At 41.6% G+C, this 20,673-nt stretch overlaps 1 protein-coding gene across 3 annotated transcripts in view; it reads left to right on the forward strand.

Annotated features, from left to right (window-relative positions):
- The window catches only part of LOC117404049 (DNA repair protein XRCC4), a 159,307-nt gene extending 138,634 nt beyond the window's left edge, over positions 1 to 20,673 (forward strand). For all 3 annotated transcript variants that reach the window (XM_058986840.1, XM_058986833.1, XM_058986821.1), the window contains one exon: positions 20,522 to 20,673. In XM_058986840.1, the coding sequence (XP_058842823.1) occupies positions 20,522 to 20,630 (109 nt within the window). In that variant the 3' untranslated portion in view covers positions 20,631 to 20,673. The remainder of the gene's footprint in view (positions 1 to 20,521) is intronic.

The raw sequence follows: 20,673 nt of genomic DNA on the forward strand, positions 1-20,673 counted from the left end.
AAACCCTGTCATTCAATCTTGGGCCTTTTGACAGCCAGTTGTGCCAAACTGTGCACGTCTGTTTTAGACGCCAAAATCAAGCTACCAATAGACTTTGTGCATAGACTAAATTTGTTTCTAATTCAGAAGATGGCTATTTTAGCTTTTGTATGCCACCCTAATTTAAGTCATACAGAGGATGACTCCTTCATCAAGGGTTCAGAGTCTCTGACCTAAGTGCTATAAAGTAGCATTTCATTGTTTTTAATTCTCTATTGGTTGACCTGGGTCATAAACCCCAGTATCCGGGAGTAACTGATCTCTTTACAGCTGGCATGGAGGTTGTAGGTTAGAAATTGGAGACCAGGGTTATCTCTTTGACAGTCTTTCAGGATGATGGCCGAAGCTAAACATTTTCTTATAATTATGTATTAAATAAAATGAAAAAAAAAAACAGAAGTAAAACCAGAAAACTTTGATGATGTCTGATTAAGTGTAGAATATTTAATTAAGGGGACGATAGGATATGTGTGGCAATGTTGGGCTTTCAGCCTGAAAGCAGCCATACTCCTAAAATGCTGCTGCAAAGAAGGTGGAGGGGGGGGAGAAGGAAAGACTCTTAACGACAGAAAGACAGTGAGGAGTCCCAGCTTTAACCGACTGGGGTAGTGACAAGCCTTTAATACAGTGACACCTTTACTTCTGAGCACAGCATGACAAGCAGAACCTCTCAGACCTATGAGACCCTTTTTATATTCATCTGCTATAATTCAAAATCAGTGGCAGGAGTTGAACACGTGAAATCAGCATTCTTTGACGTCGACGTGACATTTCAGGACTCTTGGATAACTAAAGGAAGCATGAAATGGATTCCAGCAGCTGTCAAAGTAATTGTGAGAATCAGATCCCATCTTGAGGGGCTCAGGGAGCTTGCACTCCAGTTAGGTTTTGGGTGTCGCTATACCTCCAAATATTTTGAAGACTGTCATTTTAAGTTTTTGTTTTTATATTGATTTTGTAAAGAAAGAAAAATGTAACTTGTATGTTTATTTACAATCTGTGTAGTGTTAAAAAAAATAGAGAGTTACATGTACCCAGGTGTTGCTACAACTGTTTAAATAATGTATCTGTAAGTTTTCTTTTCATTCCACTTTTTACACTTATAACTTTAAAGTCTGCTTCACAGCTTTTTTTTCGAAATGGCCACTCTAGTGCACTGATAGTGTAAGGATTATTGCCCACATTGTCAAACAGGTCACACAGCAATAACGATCCATGATGTGGTGCGGAATAGAAAAGCCAGAGAACTTTTTTTTATCGCTCTTCCTGCAGTGATTTAGAGGACAGATCTCAAACCCCAGTGCACTAGAGCGGACATTTTTAAAAGAGCTTTGAAGCAGGCTTTAAAGTTATAAGTGTAAAAAGTTGTCAGGATGTTAACAATGAAAAGAAAAATGACCGGTCTGTTTTTTTAAAGATTGTAGCAACACGTGGGGATGTATAATGCTAAATGTTTCGGAACCCCGCTACTTACTCTTTAAGTATCTCTCATACCCTGACATACCACAGTATATTGGACAGTACGTATGGTTTTTTCTTGCTTCAAAATAGCGAGACTTATGAAGTCATGGTGACCTACTTTTTCAGAACCATAAACATTAATATACATTTTGAGAGTCCAAGATAAATCATGGTTTAACGCTGCATAACACTATATTGTAACACAGAACACGTGCTGTAATTGAATCTCGAGAGACAATACCACAGAACTGAATAAACATGCGCGCTGGACTTCGCATGAATGTCTGTTTTGTATTCAGTCAGAGAATGGGGTGCATTTAAAGAGACACCAAATAGCCACACAACTCATGGGAACAGCTTTGTAGTTAAAGGAAGAGATGTCAACGAACAATCCCTGAGATGCTGAACAAGTTGTAATTACCCTGCAGTTTTTTTATGTTCATCTTTTAAAGACAGAGGCTCATAAATGGGCTGTAAAGTTTTTTTTTTTTTTTTTTTTTTTTTTTTTTAAGTATTTGCTTTGAGAAAGGATTGAACCAGATGGAATTGAAGTAAGTGACCAGACTGCTAATAGCATGGACAGATATGTAATTACGTTTTCAGTGATTCATTTGGATAGCACCCTGGGTAATTTTTGCTCTGAGCATCTGGTTCACATGTGTACAATACTATGATTGACATCTTTGTTCTCCCCATACAGTGCACATGTGTGTTGCTGCTCTCTTCCTTTGTGTGTCTGCACAGGCACACTTGGCTTTCTTTACTTTGCTAATGCAAATTAATGGGAGGGCATTATTTTCCGTATCAGCTTGGTACTGCATGAATCGCCGTGTCAATTGTGGAAGCTTGTTACAAGATGGGGAAATATATTGTAGATTTTTCTGTATTTATTTGTGTGCCTTGATTGTAGGTGCCCCTTGGGATGCCAAATGTTGTTTTTTCTCATTTTTTCTGTTTATAATATCTGCTGTAGAGTGTATAAATCTTTCATTAAATTTTTCACAATAGCAGCTCCTTGTGTATGTAGGTGCTTGATACTGGTTCAGGGCTTCAAACTTACCTGTGTTTCAGAACTACCTACTTAAGTATATTACTTAAATGATCAGCAGACAGTAGTTTGATATTAAATAAAGTGTTGCATGAACAACTCCTACTAGTAACCCTCCAGACTCGGTGTGATTTATTCATTCTGTGATTGTGTGTTCATTAGTTCAGTGCAGATTGACCAGGGGGCTGATTGTTCAAACTTCAGTAATTTAACTAAACAAGGGAATAAACCGAGGACTGGATGCAGGGCTGGTCCCGAGTTTCAAGCCTGCTGGTCTCCCTTGCTTCAGATGCTGTGCATCCCATTGTCTTTTCAGCCTCTTGGCGCCACAGTTCTCTTGGGCAGGTGCATTCCGTGTGCTAGTCAAGGCTGTAAAGCTACACCAAGGTTAATAAGACATTTGCCACCATATGCAGATCACAATACGATATGGATCACTATACATGTACCTGATGGGCTACTTTGTATGATGTGTAATAAGATCATATCATAATGCTGGACTGGTTTGTTTAAAAGCAAAACTTTATTGAGGCAATACTGTAGTAGCATGCATTCATACCAGCTATACATCACATGTATTCATCATCACTGAAGATCTGCTTGGTGACTACAAGTAACTGCGCAGTGCTTTCTGGATCACGATTCATGCTAGTCAGTATCCCGCAGTTAGGCTGGTCTCTGTTTTCTTACTGAAGTAATATCCCAGCCCTTATCCTATATGAATGTGAGACAACACAGCTGCTTTGTGTATACACATACTGTAAGGCCATGAAAGTTAAACTTTTACTTTTACACAACTAATAACAAACCACTTAGCCACACTTTCGAGTCCTGAAATTGAGCACATAATACTGCTTATTCCTATTTTTATGTATCTATTTATTTTTAAAGTGTTTGTGACATCACAGAGCCATCTTATTTCATACCCTTAAAAACTTTACATTGGTAGATTTGCACTGTATTTATTCAGTTTTCCCATGATTATACTATACTTTTCCCATAGCTTTACTACACTTTGCTAGGATTTTACTATGGGAAACTGTTATGAGAGCAGTATTTTAAATCTAAAATCTTTGGCCAGAACTTAAAAAAAATCCTACAGATTTGTTTATGTACAGTGCCGTGAAAAAGTATTTGCCCCCTGCATTTTTACATATTTTTGACACTGAATGTTATCAGATGGAAAGTGGCTCAAATGTGTTGGATGTCTGGATTTCTGGTGGTTGTGTTTGACGAAGTTTCTTTTTTTCCCTGCTTCTGCCTATCTGAACCCAGCTGTTTCGACTCTCTTCCATCTCCCTGTTGGCTTTCAGTCTGCTAGGGGTGCAGACTTCCATGAATTGTGGGTGTACTTTATATTTTTTAAAACCCCAAAAGTAATGACTAAAGCTAAGGTTTACAATTTTAGAAAAGCAAACTATGAAGGTATGAAACAGAGACTAATAGAAGTAGATTGGAGTAAAATAGAGAAAACATCCACAGAAAAAGGGTGGCTGTCTTTTAAAAATGTAGTACTAGAGGCACAAAACAATTACATCCCAAAAGTAGACAAATCTAAATCTAAAACAAAATGGCCAAAATGGTTTAATAGATCAATTAAAAAAAATATTCAGCGAAAAAAGGCACTTTACAGAGTGTTTAAAAGGGACCAAAAACAAAGCACACAGAAAGAGTACTTGGAACTGCAAACACAAGTCAAAAAGGAAGTTAGAAAGGCCAAGAGAGAGATAGAAATCAATATTGCTAAGGGGGCTAAAACCAATTCCAAAATGTTTTTCCAATATTATAACAGCAAGAGAACATTCAAAGAGGAGGTTAAATGTCTAAGAGACACAAATGGCAAAATCATAGATCAAGAAAAAAAAATAGCAAATATATTAAATGATTACTTTTCACAGGTTTTTACAAAGGAGGACACGGACAACATGCCCCACATGTCGACCTGTTCCTATCCAGTTTTAAATAACTTTAGCATAACAGAGGCAGAAGTGTTAAAGGGACTAGGAGCTCTTAAAATAAACAAATCCCCTGGGCCGGATGAGATCCTCCCAATAGTACTCAAAGAAATGAAAGAAGTTATTTACAAGCCGCTAACCAAGATCATGCAACAGTCTCTTGACACAGGGGTTGTACCGACAGACTGGAAAATAGCAAACGTAATACCGATCCACAAAAAGGGAGACAAAACTGAACCAGGTAACTACAGACCAATAAGCCTGACTTCTATTATATGTAAACTTATGGAAACTATAATAAGATCCAAAATGGAAAATTACCTATATGGTAACAATATCCTGGGAGACAGCCAGCATGGTTTTAGGAAAGGGAGATCATGTCTAACTAACCTACTTGACTTTTTTGAGGATGCAACATTGAAAATGGACAACTGCAAAGCATACGACATGGTCTATTTAGATTTCCAGAAAGCTTTTGACAAAGTCCCGCATAAAAGATTAATTCTCAAACTGAACGCAGTAGGGATTCAAGGAAATGCATGCACATGGATTAGGGAGTGGTTAACATGTAGAAAACAGAAAGTACTGATTAGAGGAGAAACCTCGAAATGGAGTTAGGTAACCAGTGGTGTACCACAGGGATCAGTATTAGGTCCTCTGCTATTCCTAATCTACATTAATGATTTAGACTCTGATATAGTAAGCAAACTCGTTAAATTTGCAGACGACACAAAAATAGGAGGAGTGGCAGACACTGTTGAAGCAGCAAAAGTCATTCAAAATGATCTAGACCGCATTCAAAATTGGGCAGACACATGGCAAATGAAATTTAATAGAGAAAAGTGTAAAGTATTGCATGCGGGCAATAAAAATGTTCATTATAAATATCATATGGGAGATAGTGAAATTGAAGAAGGGAACTATGAAAAAGACCTAGGAGTTTATGTTGACTCAGAAATGTCTTCATCTAGACAATGTGGGGAAGCTATAAAAAAGGCTAACAAGATGCTTGGATATATTGTGAGAAGTGTTGAATATAAATCAAGGGAAGTAATGTTAAAACTCTACAATGCATTAGTAAGACCTCACCTAGAATATTGTGTTCAGTTCTGGTCACCTCGTTACAAAAAGGATATTGCTGCTCTAGAAAGAGTGCAAAGAAGAGCAACCAGAATTATCCCGGGTTTAAAAGGCATGTCATATGCAGACAGGCTAAAAGAATTGAATCTATTCAGTCTTGAACAAAGAAGACTACGCGGCGATCTGATTCAAACATTCAAAATCCTAAAAGGTATAGACAATGTCAACCCGGGGGTCTTCTTTGACTTGAAAAAAGAAAAAATGGAGATTAGATATAGGGGCATTCAGAACAGAAAATAGGAGGCACTTTTTTACACAGAGAATTGTGAGGGTCTGGAACCAACTCCCCAGTAATGTTGTTGAAGCTGACACCCTGGGATCCTTCAAGAAGCTGCTTGATGAGATTCTGGGATCAATAAGCTACTAACAACCAAACGAGCAAGATGGGCTGAATGGCCTCCTCTCGTTTGTAAACTTTCTTATGTTCTTATGTTCTAGATCTTCAACCAAAACCTACTATTAGATAAAAGGGACCCTGAGTGAACAAATAACACAAACATTTGATACATATTTCATTTATTTATTAAAGAAAGTCATGCAACACCCAATGCCCCCGTGTGAATAAGTAATGAAGTGCTTGTTTCAGGTCCTGCCACAACATCTCAATGGGGTTTAGGTCTGGACTTTAACTAGGTCAATCCAAAACTTTAAATTTCTCGTTTGAATCATTGTCTTGCTGCATGACCCAGCTGCGCTTCAGCTTCAGCTCACTGACGGATGGCCTGACATTCTCCTGTAGAATTCTCTGATACGGAGCAGAATTCATGGTTCCTTCAGTGATGGCAAGGCGTCCAGGTCCTGATGCAGCAAAGCATCCCCAAACCATGACAGTACCACCACCATGCTTGACCGTTGGTATGAGGTTCTTACTGTGGAATGCAGTGTTTGGTTTTCACAAGACATAACAGGGCCCATGTCGGCCAAAAAGTTCCACTTTTGACTCATCTGTCCATAGAACATTGTTCCAGAACTCTTGAGGATCATCCAGGTGCTTTTTGGCAAACTTGAGACGAGCATTCATGTTCTTCTTAGTGAGCAATGGTTTCCGCCTTGCTACTCTGCCGTGAATCCCATTTTTGCCCAGTGTCTTTCTGATGGTGGAGTCATGAACACTAACCTTAGCCGAGGCGAGAGAGGCCTGCAGATCCCTGGATGATTTTATGCCTTGCTCTTGGAGAGATTTTGACAGGACGGCCACTCCTGGGAAGATTCACTACTGTCCCAAACTTTCTCCATTTGGACAATATGGCTCTGACTGTTGTTCGGTGGAGCCCCAGAGCCTTAGAAATGGCTTTGTAACCCTTTCCAGACTGATAGGCATCAACAACTTTTTTTCCAGAGGTCTTCAGGAATTTCTTTTGTTCGTGGCATGATGTGCCTCTAGAACCTGTGTGCTGACAACTTCACTCTGATGGTAAGGGCCAAAGTTAGTCAGATTTATATTGGGCAGGGCTGGTCCAAATCAGGCCTGGTTGTTAACCAAAGTACTCAAACAGCTGACCCTAATTATCCCTTTTAATTGGGTTGAGTTAACTAGGGGGGCAATAACTTTTTCACACCTGAAGATTGCATGTTTGATTACCTTGCACATCAAACAAATGAAAAAAGCACCAAACTTTGGTGTCATTTTTTTCTCTCAGACTCCCTCTATATACTACTACAACCCACAGAAAAATCTGACCAAATACAATGTGAAAAATGTAGAAAATCAGACAGGGGGCAAATACTATTTCACGGCACTGTAGCTTATCTGTCTGTCAATAAAACCATTAATCTTTCAATATATTTTTTCAAATAACTTACCATCTACATGGTCTTCAATCAATACATGGGAGACGTTTTTTTTCGATACCCACATGTCTAGTATTTTTAAACCATTACTAAATTCCCCCAGTTTTTTTTTTTTTTGTATACCTTTTTATGTTTCACTTTGACTGTGTGTTGACACCACTGTGTCATTTGGGTTCGTTTTTAGAAACTATAACTGCAGTCCTGAATCTGGTTTTGAACTGTGGGGAATAGCACAAAAGAGAATATATGGTGTTTAGCATCTATTATGCAGAGCAACTAATTAAGAGTAATAACTTAACCTTGCAGAAATGTTGGTGGTCTACATTGTGGTTAATTCTGTGTCTTTACTTGATAACAATACAGTGCTGTGTTACTAAATCCTTGTGGCTTTTTCTGATTGCAGGGTAAGTACATCTAGTTTTCTTGTTCACTTAAGCCTACAGAGGCTCTCTGCAGCGGTAGTTTAGGGGCGCACACTGCCATAGGTTTAAATGGCCTTGATGGAGACTCATGCATGAACTGTTTTAATCGTCAACGTTTTGTGGCAGTAAAAAACAAAAGGTGCTGTTTTGCCTAATCCCAAGTATGGTTTACAAATTGCATGATACATGGATCTGTTTTTCTATTTGGTGGTCAGGACACATTCTGTGGTGGTGAACCAAAGGATGTTGGTGGTAAGTGATGGCTTCCCACCAGTATTGAAAAAGGCTTGGGAAAATGTGCATGTCATATGTATCACAGAATATATTTAAAGATAATGATGGCACTAGTAAATAATGTCTATACGCCAGTGATTTTTGAGGTTTTGTGGAAATATAAATGTTTTACAGTGCACAGTTATAGCTGTTAACACGTTTTCTGAGAAGGACAAAAGGAAGTTAGAACAAATTGCATTTCATAATCTTTGGGTCAGAGGAACAGTATGATTATACAAAGATCCATTTTTAAAGTTACGCCAACTTGAAACTCTGGCATGTTCATCAGAGGGATGAGACTATGCTGTTGCTGCCGGAAGCCCACGGGAAAAGCCTACAGTAGTTTACAAGGTTTTTTTCTTGTTTGGTAGAGAGCTGCATGGTGACACTTCTCCCACCCCTGCTGGATTCAATGACATGCTGTGTCGACAGCGTCTTTTGATCTGTAGACTCATAGACTGCTGGGAGAGCTGTACCTAATATATCCTAATAATATTTCTGAGAGTTTCCACAGTATCTATTAATTAATAATGCATTTGCTGGTGGAAAATTTCAATACAGTTTCAAAAGCTAGATAAGCTTTTTGCACTGCAGTTACAGTGGCTCTCAAAAGTATTCACCCCCCTTGGACTTTTCCACATTTTATTGTGTTACAACATGGAATCAAAATGGATTTAATTAGGAGTTTTTGCCACTGATCAACACAAAAAAAGTCCATAATGTCAAAGTGAAAAATAAAGTCTATAAATTGTTCTAAATTAATTACAAATATAAAACAGAAAATAGTTGATTGCATAAGTATTCACCCCCTTTGCTATGACACACCTAAATAAGCTCTGGTGCAACCAATTGTCTTTAGAAGTCACATAATTAGTTAAATGGAGTCCACCTGTGTGCAATTAAGGTGTTTCACATGATTTCAGGTTAAATACACCTGTCTCAGGGAGGTCCCACAGTTGGTTAGTACATTTCCTAACAAAAACTACATCATGAAGACGAAGGAACATTCAAAGCAAATCCGGAATAAGGTTCTTCAAAAGCACCAATCGGGTAGGATATAAGAACATTTCCAAGGCATTGAATATCCCCCGGAGCACAGTAAAGTCCATTATTAAGAAATGGAGAGAATATGGCACAACTGTGAATCTGTCAAGAACAGGCCGTCCTCAAAAACTGAGTATCCGGGCGAGAAGGGCACTAGTCAGGGAGGCCACCAAGAGGCCTATGGCAACTCTAAAGGAGTTACAGTCTTCCACGGCTGAGCTAGGAGACACTGTGCATACGGCAACAATAGCCTGGGTGCTTCACAAAACGGGCCTTTATGGGAGAGTGGCAAAAAGAAAGCCATTGTTGAAAAAAAACTCACATCAAATCTCAGCTAGAGTTTGCCAGAAGGCTTGTCGGAGACTCTGAGACCAAGTGGAAGAAGATTCTCTGGTCTGATGAGACCAAAATAGAACTTTTTGGCCTCAACGCTAAGCGCTATGTTTGGCGCAAGCCTAACACCACACATCATCCTGAGAACACCATCCCTACCGTGAAGCATGGTGGTGGCAGCATCATGCTATGGGGATGCTTCTCTGCGTCAGGGCCTGGAAAGCTCGTGAAGATAGAGGGCAAAATGGATGCAGCAAAGTACAGAGAAATCCTGGAGGAAAACCTGCTGAAGTCTGCAAGAGACCTGGGACTTGGGAGAAGATTCATCTTCCAGCAGGACAATGACCCCAAACATACAGCCAAAGCCATATTGGAGTGGCTTAAAAACAAAAAGGTCAATGTCCTGGAGTGGCCCAGTCAAAGCCCGGACCTCAATCCAATTGAGAATATGTGGAAAGAGTTGAAAATTGCTGTTCACCAAAGGTCCCCATCCAACTTGACGGAGCTTGAGCAATTTTGCAAAGAAGAATGGGCAAAAATTGCAGTGTCCAGATGTGCAAAGCCGGTAGAGACTTATCCAAATAGACTCATGGCTGTAATTGCTGCCAAAGGTGCCTCTATCAAATATTGACTCAAGGGGGTGAATACTTATGCAATCAATTATTTTCTGTTTTGTATTTGTAATTAATTTAGAACAATTTGTAGATTTTATTTTTCACTTTGACATTTTTTGTGTTGATCAGTGGCAAAAACTCCTAATTAAATCCATTCTGATTCCATGTTGTAACACAATAAAATGTGGAAAAGTCCAAGGGGGGTGACTACTTTTGAGAGCCACTGTATTTCTAAAAAATAATGCTACTGCTTTGCAGGTAAATAAATAAGTCAAGGTTTAAGTAATGTAACAAATGGCATTCACTATCAGTAACATTCACAATGAAGAACACATTTTAGAAAAGTGTACGAGGCAGCTAACACAGGGAGCCTAATACAGCCCCTACTGTCAGAATGTATATTAGAATGTGTTTGTCATGCCGTAGGTGATCACAGGATCCCCAGTTTTAGTAAGAGCCTGAAAGAAAGTCACTTCCCCTTTGGGCATTTCACTTATTTGGAAAGAGACAGTCGTATTAAATCAATAGGCTTCATTGTATTCGAAGGGCATGGTTTCACAAATGGTTTACATTGCATCATGGTAATTTAAAACAGTATTTTCTTTTTGGACAGGCTTTTTCATTGTTTAAGGTTTGTATTTAAACTACTGAACAAAAAGTGCAGACAATATCAAAGACACATGCTTATTCTCTGAGATGATGTGGTTATTGCTACCTTTTGAACCTCTTGAATGATTTCTAAAATCCTGTTTCTGTAAGTAGAAGAGGAGTTGATGTTGCTGTTAAATTATTGAGAAGAGAAACGTTTTGGATTTTTAAGATAAACACATTAATGCCTAAGGGACTCAATGAAGACTTTGAATGATCTCCATATCTCTAGTTCGTTTAATTAGACTTATTGTTTCGTTTTGGTATGAATCAGTGTCTTTACTGTTTAATGTTCAATAATGACTGTTATTAATTGTTTAATTGTATGCATTCAGCTCCAATCTATATTCTCTGGGTTATTAGTATAACTCTTTTTAACCTGTGTTAGCCTAAGTATGACATCGATATATTGTTTGATAAATAGACATTGTGTCTATTTATCTGCCTTTGCCTCCCACCTCTCGCTCGATTTCCTTGCTCTCACTGAAACCTGGCTGTCCCCTGATAACACTGTTACTCCTGCTGCCCTGTCCTCTCTCTACGTCCTGTCCCATACCCCGCGTCTCACCGGACGGGGAGGTGGGACGGGTCTTCTCCTCTCTCCCTCCTTACTCTTTTCTGTCCCCTCTGATCTCACCTCCCTCTCTGTCACTACCTTTGAATTTCATGCAGTCCAACTAACCTCTCCCTGTCAACTCCTGCTCATTGTTTTGTACCGCCCCCCTGGGCCTCTCACTCACTTTCTGGATGAACTCGACTATCTACTCTCCTCCCTCCCCTCTCTGTCTACCCCGACTGTCCTGTTGGGTGACTTCAACATCCATCTCTCCAACCCCAGCCACTCTGCTGGATTCCTCCCTCTCCTTCACTCCTTCGACTTCTGTCTCTCTCCGTCCCCTCCTACCCACAAAGCTGGCCGTCAACTGGACCTCACCTTCTCCAGGGCCTGCTGCCCCTCCAACCTCTCTGTCACCCCCCTGGACCTCTCTGATCACTATTTCATCTCTTTTTCTCTGTCCCTCCCCCCTCTCCCTGCTCCTCCTACCCCCACTGTCACCTCTCGCCGTAACCTCCGCTCTCTCTCCCCCTCTGTCCTTGCCTCCACTGCTCTCTCTCACCTCCCTCCTATCGACTCCTTTTCACAACTCTCCGTAGACTCTGCTACCTCCACCCTCTTCTCCTCACTCACCTCCTCCCTCGACTCCCTCTGTCCCCTCACCTCCCGACCCGCTCGCCCCTCCCCTCCCCATCCCTGGCTCTCCTCTGTGCTCCGCTCGGCAAGAATCACACTGCGATCTGCTGAAAAGAAATGGAAGAGAACCAAACTCCCTGCTGCCCTAGACCTTTACCGCACTCTTCTCTCCTCCTTCTCCTCTACTCTCTCCTCTGCTAAATGTGCTTATTTCCAATCTGTAATCCAAGCCTCCACTAACAACCCACGTAAACTATTCTCTACCTTCTCCTCCCTCCTAAACCCTCCCCCCCCTCCTCCTCCCTCCTCTATCTCCCCTGACGACTTTGCCTCCTTCTTCTCTTCTAAAATCTCAGATATCCGCAAACTCTTTAACACCTCTCCCTCCCCCGCACCCCCTCCTGCTCCAACCCCTACACCCACTACATCCCCTACTAACTCGCCCTCCCTCTCCACCTTCTTGCCCCTCTCAGACTCTGACCTCTCCTCCCTGCTCCAGGGTCACAAACCCACCACGTGTGCCTTGGACCCCCTCCCCACTCACCTCTTTCAAGCTGCTGCTCCTGCCCTACTCCCCTTCATCTCCTCCCTCCTCAACACCTCTCTACTTTCTGGCATCTTCCCCTCTGCCTTCAAAAAAGCCTCTATCACTCCCCTCCTCAAAAAACCTACCCTCGACCCCACCTCCCTCCAGAGCTACCGTCCTGTCTCCCTCCTACCCTTCCTCTCCAAAACCCTCGAGCGGACTGTACACCGCCAGCTCTCTGCTTTCCTGTCCAACCACTCTCTGCTTGACCCTCTCCAATCTGGCTTCCGCTCTGCTCACTCCACTGAAACCGCCCTTCTCTCTGTCACCAACTCACTTAAGTGTGCCCGAGCTGCCTCTCTCTCCTCTGTCCTAATTCTCCTCGACCTCTCTGCTGCCTTTGACACTGTTGATCACTCTATTCTACTATCATCTCTTGCTGACCTGGGGATCTCTGGCACTGCTCTGGCCTGGTTCTCCTCCTACCTCTCCAACCGCACTTACCAGGTAACCTGGCGTGGAGCAACCTCCACACCTCACCCTCTCTTAACTGGAGTCCCCCAAGGGTCAGTCTTGGGTCCTCTCCTGTTCTCTCTCTACACCCGCTCCCTGGGCCCCCTCATCGCATCCTATGGTTTCTCATACCATTTCTATGCTGATGATGCTCAGATTTTCCTCTCCTTCCCCACCTCTGACTCCACCATCTCCTCCCGTATCTCTACCTGTCTGTCTGCTATTTCCTCCTGGATGCACTCGCATCACCTCAAACTCAACCTCTCTAAATCTGACCTCCTTTTCTTTCCCTCCTCCTCCCCCTCCTCTGATCTCTCTATCTCTGTTCCTCTGGAATCTACCACACTCTCTCCCTCTTCCTCAGCTAAAAACCTTGGAGTCACCCTGGACCCCTGCCTCTCTTATTCCCAGCACATCTCCACTCTGGCACGCACTTGCAGATTCTTCCTGAGCAACATCCGAAGAATCCGACCCTTCCTCACCAACTATGCTACCCAGCTCCTGGTCCAGGCCCTGGTACTCTCCCGCCTAGACTACTGCAACTCCCTCCTGGCTGGCCTCCCTGCGTCCGCCACCCGTCCGCTCCAGCTCATCCAGAACTCTGCTGCTCGCCTGGTGTTCTCTCTACCTCGCTTTGCCCACGCTACTCCACTACTCCGCTCGCTCCACTGGCTCCCGATCACCGCTCGCATCCAGTTCAAGACTCTTGTACTAGCCTACAGATGCCTTGATCAGACTGCACCCAGCTACCTCCAGACCCTCATCTCTCCCTACACCCCCACTCGACCTCTCCGCTCCGCCTGCACTAGAAGACTGGCTCTACCTCCGCTACGCTCCCCTGCCTCCCGAGCCCGCTCCTTCTCCACCCTTGCTCCGCAGTGGTGGAACGACCTTCCTACAGATGTCAGGACTGCCCAGTCCCTGACCACATTCCGGCGCCTCCTTAAGACTCACCTCTTCAAACAGCACCTGTAGAACTCCTCTGTTGTATCCTGGGACACTATCACCCTTCATTTAAATATGCTTTATTTTGCTCTTATCTGCCCCCTATTTTACTGCATTTAATCCTGTACCTCAGAATATTGTAATCTCCCAAGTGTTTAATCTGTAGTATTTTGTACTTAATCATATCCTGATGTAACTATCACTACTTAATCATATCCTGATGTAACTTTCACTATTATCTGCTGTATTATTGAATTGTGGTTTGTCACACTTGAGAATTATTGTATTTCTTGTTCTTATTGTATGACTTATATTGTAACACTTGAATGTATTTGTATTTGCTTGCGATTGTAAGTCGCCCTGGATAAGGGCGTCTGCTAAGAAATAAATAATAATAATAATAATAATAATAATAATGTGTAATATGCCATTCATTTTTTGTTCATATAACGAATGACTAGGATTATTCAAATGTAAAACATGTTGTGTTATGTTGAATATAATATGTTATTGATTGTTTGTGATTGATTGAAATGATTATCATCTCTGCTAATTGAGTAATTAAAAGGTCCCGGTAACACAGACACCTGTGAACGCTGATGAAGCCTACGGGTGAAACATGTTCATTGCACATTTTTCTAAAAATGTTTTTCATTTAAAATAAAGGAAATCATTTCTAATTTGAGTGCAAACCTTTTTTGGATTTCTTTATAATTTATGTTTTGGTCTACGCACCGCAACAAACTATTTTTTTTTGCGATCTTAAACTCCCAATTTTTAAAACAAGGAGAAGCTTGCTTGTTGTTTGAATTCTTTTTCAAATAGTTCCGGCAGGCGAGCTTTCTTCTTGTGTTAGTTAATCTAATAGCGGTCATTCACTTTCTTTATAGGTCATGTGATACCAGACACATCTTGAATTCTACAAGGATGACTCTCTCCCGTTCCTTAGGGCTTCAAGAGCACTAAACATTTTATTGTAAAAGTTGCATTAAAACCTCTTCCTGATCATAGGGTGGCTTTGATTGTTAACTGACAAATTGTTAACTGACAATATATATATATATATATATATATATATATATATATATATATATATATATATATATATATATATATATATATATATATATAATCTATATCTATATACACACACACGTGTGTGTGTGTGGATTAGCACTGTTCTCGGACCACCTTACCTAAAGTAACATTGGGTAGTAGTCCAAGATTAGTACTAACCAGGTTCTGTGAAACCAGCTGATGGTGTTGGTTTGCATTAACAGGAAGTTCCCTTTCAATGTAACCATTACCGTATGGGTATTTACTTCCAAAAGACCTGCATCTTGAATATTGATATGCCAAAGCTGCTGTGTGTGAGCCAGTGATGCAGCCATCGCTTGCCCCAGAGGGCACAAAAACACTGCTCTCTCAGATCTCATTGACATGTTTCAAGACTGACCTGAACATTGTTGCGTCTGTCTTTATATATTTCGCATTTATTGTGTTTTTACACGTTATATGTGATATTAAACTACTGGCTGTAATAGTTTTTACTAATTACTTGACTTACTACTTACTCAAATTACTTGAAGACCGCAGAGAAGTACCCTACTCAGCTCAGTCCAGACGGTTGTCATGCTGATGCGCTAGGGAGGCCGCACTGGAGCCGGCATTGCAGCCGTTGTGTGTGCTGATGTGTCAGGGAGGCAAAATAGGCTGATCCCTGGAGCCAGAATTGCACTTCAGCCATCAACACCAGGCAGGAGGATAGCTACATCATCAGATGGAAGGAAACGCAGATGGATCACATTAGTTTACAGTAAAAGAAGCTATGTCTTAGTTGGAGCTTATCTTGGCAAGAGCTGAGTCCAATAGCAGCATGAAGTTTTAACACCTACTCTCATGTAGTGGAAATCTCGTATTGTGTGCACTACAGCCTGTTGCTTGTTACGTCCCGTTGCGGCCTTGTGCCCCATGTGAAGTCAACGACTTCAGTCGCTCCTTCTCAGGGATCCAGCAGCTTAAGCCGGCTGACTTTGTGCTCTCCCCACAGGCTGCATCGCTCCGGCTGGAGCTTATTTTATTTCTCGTTTTTGCTTTTAGCACCATACGAGATGGTTTATACTATTAATGTAATTGTTTTATTACTGCTTTTATTGAGAAACTATTTTTTCTTTTTGTGTTTTCTGTGTTTATTACAGATTCTACATGCAGACATGTCTCGTGGTGCTCTGCACACGTGCTGCAAGTGCAGCTGCTGGGCTCAGCAGCACTGCGCAGGACCGAGATACTTGCTTCGATTGTTGTTGCTTTAAGCAATTTCAACCACAGTATCTTGATGCTGTTAGTCCATTCTAACAAGCAGACTTCTCTCAGTCTCATGTGTGGTGCTTCTGCTGCCCTGCGCAGAGACACTTAAAACCAGCGCACAGGAAGTACCTGTGGTTCGCCTTTCAGGGAACAGCGTATGAGTTCTGTGTTTTGTCATTTGACCTCTCCCTAGCTCCTCGTGCTTTCTCGAAGCGCATGGAAGCTATCTTGGCCACATTGAGACTCAAAGGCATCAGAGTACTCAATTACCTGGACGACTGGCTCATTTGTGCCCAGTCTCCAGCGCAGGTTGAGGCCCACACGGAACTTGTCACCAGCCACCTTCAACGGTTGGGCCTTATGGTGAATCATGCAAAAAGCCAGGTCACGCCTTCTAAGACAGCCTATCTAGGAGCGTACTTGGAAATCCCCCTCCATGTTAAAGGTCTATCTGGCAGCTGTTTCAGCTTGCCATGTCAAAATTGACTCAGTCTCCCTAGGAGCTCACTTTTTGGCGGGGCAATTTTTGAAAGGGTCTCGGCGTCTTCGGCCGCCTATGAAGGACATTTGTTCCTTGCTGGAGGCTAAACGTGGTGCTTAATGCGGTCATGAAGCCTCCATTTGAGCCCCTGCATTCAGCTGAGCTGAAATTTATATAATTTAAAGCGGCTTTATTGCTTAAAGTTCATCACCTCCGCAAAGCGGGTGAGTGAGATGCAGGCATTCTCGATAGCGAATGTCTGCTTAATTTTTACAGAGGCCAGGACAAAGGTTACGCTCCGTACCAATCCTGCCTTTTTGCTGAAGACGATCTCGGCATTCCATGTGAACCAGTCTGTGGAATTGGAGGCTTTCCATCCACCTCCTATCCAGTCTGACAGAGAGCGGCAGCTTCATATGCTCTGCCCAGTGCGGGCTCTGGCGTACTATGTTGACAGGATGAAAATTTGGAGTCCCATGGTCAAGCTCTGTCTAAGTAGCAGCTGTCCCAGTGGATAGCAGACACGATCAGGACTGCCTATGAGGTGGCCAACTTCCCCTTCCATCATAACCTTGGTTCCCTGAAATAGAAATGTAACCATTAACCTTCAAGATCACTGCGTCCATGATTGTAGCAGGCTTGAAGGAAAAATGCCGATGAGATCTGTGAGCGCAGTCTGTTTGTGCCCTCGGGGGTGGGCCATGACTTTGTCACTGGTTCAGAGAGCAGCTTTGGTATATCTTATTTAGTTTTCAGGTGTCTACAGGTTAAATACTCATACTGTAATGGTTACATTTCTATTTCAGGGAAGCAGGGTTATGATAATAACCTAATGGAATCAGGTTTAGATTTTCCAGACAAGAGAATGAAGATATTGAAGGAATAGTGGCATTGAGTGCTTCTGGACTAGTATTGGTTGCCTGAAGGCCAACAATGTGTAAGATGTTTAGTAAGGATAAAATCAGTGCAAAAAGTGAAACTCTGTAAGAAAACTACTTGCAATGGAACCATGGAAGCCATGTGGACAGTGTTGTAAACCACACAAGCCAGAAGAGATGGCAAGTTCAGCAGTGTGGAGTAGTGGTTAGGGCTCTTGACCGGAGGGTCGTGGGTTCAATCCCAGATGGGGACACTGATGCTGTATGCTTGAGTAAGGTACTTTACCTAGATTGCTCCAGTAAAAACCCAACTGTATAAATGGGTAATTGTATGTAAAAATAAATAAATAAATAAAAACAAATAATGTGATATCTGTATAATGTGAAATAATGTATAATGTGATATCTTGTAACAATTGTAAGTCGTCCTGGATAAGGGTGTCTGCTAAGAAATAAATAATAATAACTTGGGTTCAAGCTTTCATAATATTCAAATATTGGTTCAGAAAGGGTTTCAGTAGGAGAGTGAGATCTGATCTTATTGTTCTCCATGTGGGGAGGATGAGCTCATGTGAGTATTGTTTTAAAGCTTGTTACAGGGGCTCGCCAATAGAAAATAAACAAACATTAATTTCAGTAAGTCAACCCATTCTCCCACAGTGAGTTTTCGTTAGTCACCACGACATTATAAAATTATAGATCTTAGCGTACGTGTTCATGTTCAGTTGGCAGCCTATATTAATTGTTAAATGTTTGAAGACCCCACCAAATCTACAAAATAAGCAGTGTGGTCTTACCTAAGTCTGTAGGCCTTCGTTGATTGCCTGCTGGAAGGGTTCCAGGCTACAGTAAAGTCTTACCCTAACCATTTTAAAACAAACAAATCATGGTTAGGGCCGATTGCTGGCTCATTTATTGCAGTACATCTTAACACGGTTCAGCACTGTAGTTTTAACAAACAGGACCGCTAACAGGGCATGTGGATTTGTCCAGCCCTGCTTTCAATATAGTGTTACATCTGCCAGACAGGGTTGCCAGTAACTTTTGCAAAAAGCTAGATTATGTTTCTGTATGACTTACTGGAGATGAAGGAAGTACATTTACTGTGATGATGTTACCCAAGCAAAGGTTTAATGATCCATGTGTGTTGTTTACAAAGTAAAGGTAAAACTAACAGTACTGTTTATAGTGTGTATGAAAATGAGTCAGAGGCTTGTAGGATGACCAGATTGAGTAGTAGGAACAGTATGTTTTTAAAATACAAATATAAGTGTTGAGAGGCTCTGGAAACATCTTCCAGATAATTGCACATGAATACTGATAAATCCCAGTACCAGACCTCCACAGTCATGTAAAACAGTCACACACAGCAGGACATTGGAGAACGGCATGAACAGTATTGTCTTGGGGGATAGATCTGTGACTTATGATGACGTTTTCACAGGGACACAATGGGAAAGATTCTCAAAGCTATTTACTCAAGATCATCATTAGCACAATTTTCTCTTCTCAACAGAAAAAAACACCAATTGCAATTTGAAAACTAATGATAATCAACATAGGAGGCTTTGTGGTCCAGTGGTTAAAGAAAAGGGCTTGTAACCAGGAGGTCCCAGGTTCAAATCCCACCTCAGCCACTGACTCATTGTGTGACCCTGAATAAGTCACTTAACCTCCTTGTGCTCCGTCTTTTGGGTGAGACGTAATTGTAAGTGACTCTGCAGCTGATGCATAGTTCACACACCCTAGTCTTTGTAAGTCGCCTTGGATAAAGGCGTTTGCTAAATAAACAAAAAAAAATAATACATGACACTAAATGAGATGTCTGGTTTGGTAACTTTATGGGAGGTGTTGTTTCTTTCTGAAAAAGTGTGTTAATAACAGTTTAGAGTTGTTCTAATAAATAATAAACCATGATAAAATCCCATCTGTTCGGTGGTTACATGATTGTGTTCACATGTTACGCTTGTAGGTTTTCTTTGCTGACACAATGGGTGTAATAATCAAACAAGATGAAATCACCTGCTGGATAACATCCCAACTGGATGTTCTGGCAGAAGAATAAAGTAAATGAATGATGTTCACTTTAACGTTGGAACAGTAACAGAACCACATTGTCTCAACTACCTGCTCTTCTAATATGTAGCTCTGCATCTGGTCTTCTGCTACTTTTGCCTGTGTCTTTTGTCTCGTCAGGCAGTTGAAAAGTAATCTTCCAGGTTTTGCTACTTTGTAGCTGTCTCTTCTCTCACATGTCATTAGACATACATGCGTTACCTGCTGTGGATGCCTGACTCAGCGATGGTGATGTAGTGGAGGCACCCATACCTAAGTTCACGTTTTTGCAGCATAAATTAATTCTAAGGACAATATATAATGTATTGAGATTATCAGCTTATGTATTGCAAGCACTGTAGCTGTGTGCATAGGCCTAAGCTTTTAGTTTTGCATGCAGCAATGACATTCATGGGTGAGATTTGCAGACCATACTTTTACTGAAGTCTGAAGGACAGCTACAGGTGGATTTCATATGGGGATGGTCAGGGAACTGCTGGTTTGATTAATTACATGGAGACAAAACCTACTGCGATTCTTAGCAGTGGGTTGATATGAGACGCTTCAGAAGTTACCTGGAAACAAATGCAGAGTTAAATAGCACATTAAAATGCTTTACTTTCTTTTACAGTGTGTCACATAAGTCAGGTATCATAGGCATAATTTGTAATACTGTATTGGTTGTCTCTCGATTTCTTTCAAGTGTGAAATGCCTTTAAGCACATTCAGATCATTTTGATGTGTGGTGTAGGTAGTCAGTGTTGTGTGAACCATTTATAACAGCACAGTCTGCCTAAAATATGGGCACCCTGTATTGTAAATGCTGTTGTTGGTCTAATCTCCTCCTTTCTTCCAGGTCGGGCTCCGCCCAGCAGAAATCAAGCAGCAGCAGTCAGCCCCCAAAGGAATGTGCAACCCCAGCCAGGAGCACCCCAGACCCAGAAGACCTCTTTGATGACATCTAGCCCATCTTTTTTTATAATAATAAAATACAGCCCTTCATTTGTT

Source organism: Acipenser ruthenus, chromosome 2 (assembly GCF_902713425.1).
Source record: "Acipenser ruthenus chromosome 2, fAciRut3.2 maternal haplotype, whole genome shotgun sequence".
NCBI classification, from domain to species: Eukaryota; Metazoa; Chordata; class Actinopteri; order Acipenseriformes; family Acipenseridae; genus Acipenser; species Acipenser ruthenus.